The 11,005-nt window shown below is 41.2% G+C and overlaps 1 protein-coding gene and 1 pseudogene across 1 annotated transcript; one reads left to right on the top strand and one right to left on the bottom strand.

The window, feature by feature from the left end:
* The first annotated feature begins 4,074 nt into the window (after positions 1-4,074).
* On the top strand, positions 4,075-9,349 carry LOC139658257 (heat shock cognate 71 kDa protein). The gene is made up of 9 exons (XM_071536341.1): positions 4,075-4,195; positions 5,192-5,401; positions 5,483-5,688; positions 6,120-6,272; positions 6,709-7,264; positions 7,383-7,585; positions 7,792-7,990; positions 8,105-8,337; positions 8,847-9,349. The coding sequence occupies exons 2-9, from the start codon at positions 5,197-5,199 to the stop codon at positions 9,030-9,032; spliced, it is 1,941 nt and encodes a 646-aa protein (XP_071392442.1). The 5' UTR covers positions 4,075-4,195; positions 5,192-5,196; the 3' UTR covers positions 9,033-9,349.
* A 273-nt stretch (positions 9,350-9,622) lies between these two features.
* LOC139658265 (lens fiber membrane intrinsic protein-like) lies at positions 9,623-10,769 on the bottom strand (annotated as a pseudogene).
* Between the last annotated feature and the right edge of the window lie 236 nt (positions 10,770-11,005).

Here is an 11,005-nt window from a genome sequence, read left to right as displayed (position 1 = left end):
ACAAAGCAAAGCAACAAGCAAATGGATACATGTTGATTCATGCTGTGACATATTTCAAAAACAAAACCACATAATCCATAGTTTGCTCATACCAAGGAATGTGTATTGTACTGGAATAGGCAAAAATTTACTAGTGGAGCGTGGGAATGAACTTGATTTTGGCTCCCTACAGAAAAAAAAAAGGGTCATCTGATTATCTGGTTGAAATTGTTCCAATGTTGTTTAATCCAGTCAGCTCTAAATTTCCACTAATGCGTTAGACATCATCTTAGAGGTTAGTTTGGAACAACATATATCTTTCTCAGGAGGGTAATGCTAATTATTAATGGCTGGGAATTATGTTAGGTAATGGAAATGACTACTGATCACTGTCTTGGGTATGGGCAGGGAGAGTATCATCGAAAACCATAATGTACTATACACAAACTGTGTTTTCAGTTTACATTTCAAGGACCAGCATCAACGATCTGATAACACCTATTCTCTTTGGAGATTTTCTGAGGTGATAAAAGTCTCATTATTGTTCTTTGGATTGCAAGTATTGTAATGGATCAGTTTTTGTTATGGCCTCAGGCTTTAAATTGAATATACAAAATTTCTCTGCAGTTCTCTTACAGTCAGTGAATAAAAGACACACCTATCTGAGAGAAATCCTGGGTCTTTTGTGCGGCATCACAACATGAAAGGGACTTCTAACTTTCCTATGTCCCCAAGGACAGCACTACAATACACCTTGTGGGTTCAGCCTAAAAAAGGTGCATGTTAGATTACTTTAGACATATCCAATGACAAATGCCAGTTTTAATCTGCCCTTTGTTGTCTAAACAACTATTTGTCTGCAAGGCATGCCATTGGTGTTACCTGGACACTCAATAACTTACCAGGGGCAAATTTTGCCAGCACTTGGACCCAAACTGCGTAAATTTGGTTACACCTTGGGAAAAATACTAGTAGTCTCCGTGTCAGGTACAGGCCTGTGGCACATTTAGGTCAGGGCACATCTTTAGAAACAGATGCGCAGTATGAAAAGAGCCAGTAAGTGTTCACTGCACATTTTAGTCTTAGAAAACATACAGTACACGCTGGTGTTGTAGTACTCAAGTCCTAATTTTGATGACTTGTGACTCGACTCGGACTTGAATGTTGATGACTCAGACTTGGATGTGGACTTGCGCACTGAGGACTTGAACTTGGGAAACTTGAACTTCAATCACCTTAGGCTACACATATTTTCAGTGTTTGTTAGTGTAAAATTGTACCTGAAAATCTGGTTGGTTAACAATATAGCCCTACATGTAGACATAGGCTATGAAAATTTACCTTACAACACAACCACTGACAGGATGATGTAAGCGTGAGCGTGCGGTGGCTGGGAGTGAAAACAGTAACAGTGAAAAGTGATACCATTGTATTGTGAGCTTTGCTTATTACATAGATTAATATGCCTTTTCGAGCCATTAAATGGCTTGAAAAGTAGTGCCAAATGTAAAAGTACAATCAAGGAAAAGACTGTTCTAGCATAGGTTTCTTGAACTCAAAGTGGTTACTCAGGACTCAAGTACTGAGGACTCGACTTGAACTCGAATTCGTACATTGATGACTTGGGACTCAACTTAAACTCGAGGTTTGGCACACAATATAAAATAATCACAATATAAATGAGCCCTTTAATGAAGCGTTTGAAACCTTCAGTAATAGGGCATTTCCCTGCTATTATGAAATCTCTGGCAGTTTGCTACCCTCTCAGGTTATCCCCATTCACACAAACAGGGAAATGACAGTGATTGTTCCATGAGACATCCTCTTTTGTGTCTACATGTAGACACAAAAAGATAGATGCATGCAAAGATAGAGGCATCTATCTTTGTTCAACTATGCTCAGCTTATTCTCAGCAGAAAGTGGCTCTTTCCATATGTCCCATTAGACTCACAGGAGTGTTTGTTTTTCTGCTGAGCTATACTTTATATCCCACTCCCACTTTGCAACAATGCAGGCCACTGTACAATAAACTCACATGTGTCAGTGTGTGAGACTCGTGGAGACGTGAGGATGAACACAATAGACTTCATATATTCCCAAAGGGAACAAAGGCTTCTATGGATGTTTACCCTGATAAAAGAATGGCCGTCATGTTTTTGTCACAGGACAAAACAAGTACCGTGTCTCTGTAGGTGAGTGATACTCAAAGTCTGAGCCAGAGGCCATGTGCAAACACTGAGTGGCTCTTGGAAACATTCCAGCATAAAATGTTATTCCTTAACAGCCTCAATTACATCTTAATATCACACAATGGTCATGGTGAATAGTCAATTGTCCAGGAGGTGTCCATTATTTGTATCAAACCAGACACTTTTGTTCAAACTGTTTTGCCAAATTAACAATCGAGCAAGGTGTCATTTTAGTCATAGCCCGACTTGAGTTGAGAATCCACAAGTTGGCTATCAAGCACTCCTAATAAATAATGATGTTGAGCCTGTTATTATATAGCCTAACTGATTATTTACCTGTCTTCTCGCATCCATTCATGCTTATTGCATCAGCAAAATCATGTGAACTTTACTTTGCCTCAACATTATTAAAATAATTTTGTTTTTGTATTATTCCTTACATGTTGTACACATTGAGCATAGTTTTTGAGGTCTGTAGTCAATGTGTAATACTTTTTTTCAAGTTGCCATATTAGTATTTTTTCCTCTAATGAAAATAATAATACACTTTGTTTGTATAGCTCATTTCATTCACCAGAGAGCAATACAATGTGTTTTATATAAAAACAACAGAGACTGAAAAACAGGAAGCAGGAGGAGAAAAGAGGAGATAAAATCCAAATAAAAGACACTGGAAAGTTAGAAAGTGTGGCAACTCTATAGAGTCAAAATGTAAATAGAAAAGTACAGAGTTGTTTAATCTATCCATACGTTGGATTCATCTTCAACAGTTCACGCTGTAGGCTGACTCACTACTTAGTCACACTCCCCAGCACATGCAACACCTGAGCAGAGGCTCATAACATGTGTCACCACAGCAACAAGGGAAGGACACTTTTTTTTTCTTTTTTTCTTTTTTTTAGGTCAGATTAGGACACAACTCTTTCAAGTAAACAGTAAACCAATCCCAGGGCCTGTTACAAAGCTTAATGATTTGTGACCCAGTTCTGAGTTATTAACAAGCTACCCTAACTTGAATAACTCTTATCAAACAAATGTATTACATAATAAATTGTTCGGGCTACATTGTAGAGGGATTAGCTAATATAACCCACATTACCCACCTGAGAAGTAACAATTACGTTTCCTTATGCCTCTAGAATGACTCACTTATAACTGGGCAAAACTGAAGAGGATGCGGTGAAGTAAGCATATCCTGGCTCTCTATTTGCATTCTTACATTTATCTGCTTTCCTATGAACTACTTCACTACCACCCAGTGATTCAGCAGTTGTCCAGGTAGCCTACTGCTGCCACATCTCAGCATTTGAATTTGGTCAATAAATTTAGAAAGGAAATATGTGTATAACTTATAGGATAGGCTACATGAAGTCCAATGTAGGGATTTGACAAAATCTTCCAAAAGTATTCAAAATATGAATTCTGTATGGGCTTTTTAAGTTCCCTTGGACGCAACGCATTGAGCCTATTGCCAAATTAGGTCAGGTCCTTTTAAAAAAAATAAATTCACACTGCACTGAAGGTACTTGCAGCGTCATTCAGCCTGCAAGAACATTTGATATTTGATCTAGCTTGTTGACAGAACTCTACATAACTCCCCAAACATGAGACACTTGTGTTGCCCTTAGGAGGGGAACAAATATACTTTTGGGGATTTTCATCAAACTGTTCCATGTTTCAGGGCATAGATAGAGATAGTTTGTACAGTATCTCTATGCCCATGCACAGTTTTATCTCTATATTTCTGGGTTCCTGGTAGCAACTACTGTAGACGTTTCGCAAACAATATTTTTAATTGGACAATTTGGACTGGCTGTGAAATGGTTGGCATGTGATTGGCTGCAACGCTTCTCCTGTGTTCTAGAGTGTTCTGTGTGGAATGTTCTCAAGCCAGCAGAGAGAGCAGTTTCTCTTTCAGAGAACTGGGAGGAACCCATCAGATTCACTCAGCGTGAAACCTGCCAGTGGCACTGACGCAAGTCACTGCAACGTTAGGCTGACAAACGATATTCAGAATTTAACAAAGGTAAGTATAACGTTAGGTGCATCTGTTGTGGTATCATTTGAGCAGGGAGATAGACAAATAGCAGTAGCGTATATTGCTAAACGTCAACTAACGTTAACGTTAAACATTCGGTGACGTTACAGGTAGCCAAGTTTTAGTTAACGTTAAATAATCAACACAATTTTCGCTGTCGCCCAGTTAATATTATTTATTATTTGCCAACTGAGTTGCCCTGGATGCTGTAAGTTAACTGTCTGTAGCTTGCGAGCTATCTGAGAAATAAAGTTAGCCAGCTAGGAAACAAAGTTAGCAGGTAAGAGATGAGACAGCTAACAAGCTGGTGCGTGCCTGCCCAGTCAGACTGGGGCTTGCTGTCACGTCAGGACTTGGCTGGCTAAGGTATGGTAAAGTGATTCAGCTTGAAGGCTTGGCTTTTTAATTATTGTTAACAATGTTATTTGGGTGGCACACAACGCTTCCTGACTGGTGTACAACTGGTGAACCGAATGTTCCAGCAATTTCTCAACCACCCAAATCCAGGAATGGCACGCCCTCTTACTGTAGCTGTTGTTGTGATAATGATGCAGCATTCACTTTACTGTTGTTGTATAATGAAGGCCAATATGACTTACATCACGTTAAATGGGTTGACATGATATTGATGGGCTGCTGCTGTAGCAACACTAAACTGCCACCCTGTCTGTTGTTGCCATAATAAAGCTGTTGTGTTGCCAAGCTGTCAGAAGTGGGAGGCTTGAAAACAGGTGCTGGGGACCTTCATTGAGAGAATTTACTTCCACTTATGTTTGCTCAAACTCTAATAATAGCATCATTATCCCATACAGAAGTCTATCTTGGTAGCCACCCATAGTGCCTAGAGAAGTCATTTATACTCTTTTCAAAACCCTAGGCTGTTCTATAGAAGATTACAGTGCTTTTGAGTGTGGCTATTGAGTTATTGACATTTTCAGTAATGTACCATAATTTAACAATCTAATAATTTCCCCATTAACTCAGGAACCATGTCAAAGGGACCAGCTGTTGGCATTGACCTGGGCACCACCTACTCCTGTGTAGGGGTGTTTCAACATGGCAAAGTGGAGATCATTGCCAATGACCAGGGCAACAGGACCACACCCAGTTATGTTGCCTTCACAGACACAGAGAGGCTGATTGGGGATGCAGCCAAGAATCAGGTGGCCATGAACCCCACCAACACAGTATTTGGTAAGAAAACTTTATTGCACAAAGTACAGGCAGTGAGCTCTGCTGCTTTTGCTTATTCATCTCCTTTTATTCTCCCCTCAGATGCAAAGCGTCTAATTGGACGGCGGTTCGATGACAGCGTCGTCCAGTCAGACATGAAGCACTGGCCATTTACAGTCATTAATGATTCGTCCCGACCCAAAGTACAAGTGGAGTACAAGGGAGAGACCAAGGCCTTCTACCCAGAGGAGATCTCCTCCATGGTGCTGGTCAAAATGAAAGAGATCGCTGAGGCCTACCTTGGCAAAGTAAACAAGCATCATTAATTTATACATCTGTGTCATTCGTTCACTCATTTATTTTATTTTATTTTTTTATATTTTTTATTTGGAGCGGAGGATCTAGGTCACAGGGGTGGTCCACATACGCAATATACACCTCATAAAAAATAATATTTGTTTCATAATCATTGCATAAACAATGCACCACCGGAAGTTGCCAGGTTGTTCATCAAAGTCCACTGTTTTGGATGTGATGTTCCCAACATGCAAATGTAAACAAAACCTGCACAATTTGTGTCCTGTTCTTTTGTTTAAACAGAGTAGAAATCTGTCTGCTCTCATTTAAGTAAATATGACTAAAATACAATTTTAAAAACAGACTTGGAACAATTGGTAATATCCACAGTTGTCATCAACGTCTCATTAACTAAGTTGTTGTAACTGTTTCCCCTCTGCAGTCGGTGACCAATGCTGTGGTGACTGTGCCTGCCTACTTCAACGACTCTCAGCGTCAGGCCACTAAAGATGCAGGGACCATCTCTGGGCTTAATGTCCTCCGTATCATCAACGAGCCAACGGCTGCTGCTATTGCTTATGGCCTAGACAAAAAGGTGAAATAATTCATAAGCTACAGCTTCCTATATAATACATACTTTACTTTGATTATAGATATTAGAGGCGTATTGACAAAGTGTTTTTTGTAGTTGCATCCTAAAGGCCCTATCTATAATTGCAGTAGCCTATAGCTAACCCTTTTGAAAGACTATCACTCCTTTTAAGGGTTTGTTTACATAGTGATTTATAGGATTTATAGTCTTTTTTATGACAGCTTAACATATTTTGACAGTTTCACATGGAATTTAAGGATCTACAATGTCTAATATTTGTAACCACTGAAGTACAATAGACCTCTATTTTGAGGTTTTGATAGATTATGAAAGTTTCAAAAAGCTTATTTTCCACCTACGTCTAAGTCTTCAAGAATACAAGTGAATATACCCAATATTTAGATGGTCAAATAAATTCCAGATTGTATTTAAATTACAGGTTGGATCTGAACGAAATGTCCTTATCTTTGATCTGGGCGGTGGCACATTTGATGTCTCCATCCTGACTATTGAAGATGGGATCTTCGAGGTGAAGTCCACAGCAGGGGATACACACTTGGGTGGAGAAGACTTTGACAACCGCATGGTCAACCACTTCATCTCAGAGTTCAAACGCAAGTACAAGAAAGACATCAGCGACAATAAGAGGGCTGTGCGTCGTCTGCGCACAGCTTGCGAGAGGGCCAAGCGCACCTTGTCCTCCAGCACTCAGGCCAGCATTGAGATTGATTCTCTGTACGAGGGCATCGATTTCTACACCTCCATCACCAGGGCCCGATTTGAGGAGCTAAACGCAGACCTGTTCCGTGGCACCCTGGACCCCGTGGAAAAGTCTCTCCGTGACGCAAAGCTGGACAAGGCCCAGATCCACGACATTGTCCTGGTGGGAGGCTCCACTCGTATCCCCAAGATCCAGAAGCTGCTGCAGGACTTTTTCAATGGGAAAGAGCTTAATAAGAGCATTAACCCAGATGAAGCTGTGGCCTATGGTGCAGGTATGGCTCCTGTATGCTCTTTTCTTAACATAAAAGGCATAACTAACCTGTTGAACTAAAAATCTGACAAATGTGTTGCTACAGTTTTAACTTGCAAATCCACCTATTTGTTTTGTAGCTGTGCAGGCAGCCATCTTGTCAGGCGACAAGTCAGAGAATGTGCAGGACCTGCTGCTGCTGGATGTTACCCCCTTGTCACTAGGCATTGAGACTGCTGGAGGAGTCATGACTGTGCTCATCAAAAGGAACACCACCATCCCCACCAAGCAGACCCAGACTTTCACCACCTATTCAGACAATCAGCCTGGTGTGCTCATTCAGGTATGACTGCCATCTTCTTTTGCCTCAGCAGAGTAGTGGTTTTTGTATATTTATATATGTTTGTATCTTGACTGGACTTAAACATGTTAATTAATGAAGGAATAATTTTATAATATTGACTCAAAGATACTTAAAATGGGTTTAGAGCAGACCTTTGAATTTCAAATTAATCTACTTGATGGGTTGACCTGAGATTGTGCCCGCAGGTGTATGAGGGTGAAAGAGCCATGACCAAAGACAACAACCTTCTGGGGAAGTTTGAGCTGACTGGAATCCCACCAGCCCCCAGAGGAGTTCCTCAGATTGAAGTGACCTTTGATATTGACGCCAACGGCATCATGAATGTGTCTGCGGTTGACAAGAGCACCGGCAAGGAGAACAAGATCACAATCACCAACGACAAAGGTAAACTGTAAAGGACTTTGCTCAAGACGTTGTGAAATTTGACTTATTCACCCCCATCTTCACTTTGTCAGTATCTTTCTAACAAAATCCATCCTTTGTTCTGCCACTCATCAGGTCGCTTGAGCAAGGAGGACATTGAGCGCATGGTCCAGGAAGCTGAGAAGTACAAGGCTGAGGATGACGTGCAGAGAGACAAGGTGTCTGCCAAGAACGGCCTGGAGTCTTACGCCTTCAATATGAAGTCAACAGTGGAGGATGAGAAGTTGAAGGGCAAGATCAGCGATGAGGACAAACAGAAGATCCAGGACAAGTGTAACGAGGTCATCAGCTGGCTGGATAAAAACCAGGTATGAATTAGGTGGATACATGATGCAATGTGACAATCAAAGATTACAATATACACTGCCAGTCAAAAGTTTGGACACACACATTTTTCTTTATTTTTACAATTTTTCACATTTTAGAACGATAGTAAAGACATCAAAACTATGAAATAACAAATGCAGTGACCAAAAGAGTTTTAAACAAATGAAAACTATCTTATTATCTTTAAAGTAGCCACCCTTTGCCTTGATGGAAAGGCATAAATTCAAACATAGGCATCAACTTCACTATTTATATTTGTCTAAAAAACAAATTTCAAGCATTTAAGCACAAGCCTTTAGATCTGACTTTAAGATAATGAAAAACATAGTACGTTCAATCAGGTGTGTCCAAACTTTTGACTGGTAGTATAGCTTCAGATCTCTCCGGACGCAGTGTGGGTTTTTCTAACTTTTTTGAACACGTGTTTATACAATCGTCAGCCCGGTATCAGATTGACATTTCAGTTCCGCTTCTTTCTCTCTGTTCTCAGTCTGCGGAAAAGGACGAGTTTGAGCATCAGCAGAAGGAGCTGGAGAAGGTGTGTAACCCCATCATCACCAAGCTGTACCAGAGCGCTGGGGGAATGCCAGGTGGGATGCCAGGTGGCTTTCCGGGGGCGGGTGCTGCTCCCGGAGGAGGAGGATCCTCTGGCCCCACCATCGAAGAGGTCGACTAAACCATGAGTTGTCCTCTTGCCTCTTTTGCGGTTAGTGTGAAGAGCTATCGCCTTGACAACAGCGCTGAATTATCTAAATCATTATAACCAGAATCATTAACCACCTGTTTTATGGGATAAGTTCATATTTGTATATGCTACGCTAAATGCAACACCTCTGTGGCCTTTTGGTGAGCATTCTCTCCTACAGTGTCCATGTTGCGTTCAGTTAAACCAGTTAATGTTTACATTACCACAGCATGTTTTTCTTTGTGAGTTGGTCTACAGGGTTGAAATGGTTGCTATTGCACTAAAATAAAGATTTTTTTGAATTCTGATTCATCCTCATGTTTCATCACCTTTACTGTAACACTTATCAGGATGAACTTCTCTGTTATTGTTTTTGGATGTTATCACTGCTGTTTTATTAGCATAGAGAAAACGTTTTTTAACTGATGACAAACAAATATTTTGGATATTCCCATTTATTTTGCTTATTCTTCAATGTCCAGGTTAACAGGAAAAGTCTAGGAAAGTTCACAGGGATATTGGTTCCTCATGGCCATAAATAATGGACCAGTGCTGGTGTGTGTGTGAAAGTGTTTGGCAGATCAACGTGAGTTAGAGTTTCTTGGGCATTCATGCATCCGGTAGGCACACATGTAGAAGATACCTAGAAAGAGAGAAATCCAGGTTATACAAATCACAAAGATGTGCATTATTCCGATAACAAATAAGTAGGCTTATTAGCAAAGTTTGAACATTTGAATGAGGCACAGTTGGTTCCTGCCTAGAAGTTTGCAGGTGTCCATGTGATGGCAAACATACCTGAGAAGAATGTGAGCACCACAGCCACCCAGCCCATTATATAGGACCAGGAGAATCGCCAGCTCCCATAGCGTTTACCATAGTAGTTCACTGTCACTCCTGTGTAGACAGCCATTGCCAGCAACACAAAGAAGCCTACAGAGAGAGGAAAAGATCATGAAGTACAACTGTCTTTATACCAAAGCTGCATCAGAGAGGCTCACATGAGGCCATACTGTAGGAGAGGAGCTTACAGGAGATGAAGAAGAGGATGCCAGCTGCGAATGTCTTGTCAAACCCATCAAAGGAGGAGTAGTGGATGAAGGCCATGACACCGATCACAATGCCGATGAAACAAGCCAGCAGGGAAAGAATCATGAAGGCCCGGGTTGCATCCCAGTACGCTGGAGGTGAGAGAAACAAGAGTGCAAGCCTGAGATCTGGGAGACTACATTAGCAAGCATGTCCACTATTAAAGACACTATTATGCCTAAGGACTTAGACAGTGATGCAGTAGTGATGTGTACATAAACAAGCGGTCTATTAGCATAGCATTCCTACATAAAAGACATCATTCTGAGGTATCTGAAAGATCTCTTTCACTTGGACCCCAATATTATATTTTCTGCTATCAACCAGTCCAACAAAGCCCTAAACTGAAGGAACCCATGTTCCTTAGGGTTAGTGACTGAGTGACAGGGAACTGATGAATATGAACGAGGATCCGCCAGCCGTCCCCGAGCAATGGAGGATATCCTCTGAATCTTGCTCTCTTACCAATGCTGTCTGTGTGTGTCATGCATTTCCCAGGCACACAGTAACGCCACAGGCCCTGGTGCATGTAATTGTTGGAGGTACGGTACTGCATCCAGTAGTCAGTTGCCGTGGAGACAATGAGGAGTATGTTCCCGACTCCGGCACAGAACAACCGCCTCCCATGAAGCTGTACATCCTGCCAAACACACTGACTAACACAGAGGAACAGAGCGGGTCAGGGCCTTGCCACATCTGCCTCCCTGCTACACCAATTAGTGTGGGTATTCCCTGTTACAGAATAACACTGGCCATGAATAAAACAACATCCAAACACATTCAGCATACAGTGTGGATACATGTTATCATAGAGCTGGACCAATGATAGGAACACTACGTCTTGGACAATAACACTGAGAGGAACTTTGTAAGAC

Source organism: Centroberyx affinis, unplaced genomic scaffold (genome assembly GCF_046629955.1).
Source record: "Centroberyx affinis isolate AG114_WGS23_722 - 3 ecotype Tasmania unplaced genomic scaffold, CSIRO-AGI_Caff_v1 ptg002859l_1, whole genome shotgun sequence".
In the NCBI taxonomy this organism is placed as follows: domain Eukaryota; kingdom Metazoa; phylum Chordata; class Actinopteri; order Beryciformes; family Berycidae; genus Centroberyx; species Centroberyx affinis.
The sequence above is the reverse complement of the archived record's forward strand: the minus strand, read 5'-3'. Positions and strand labels throughout refer to the sequence as shown.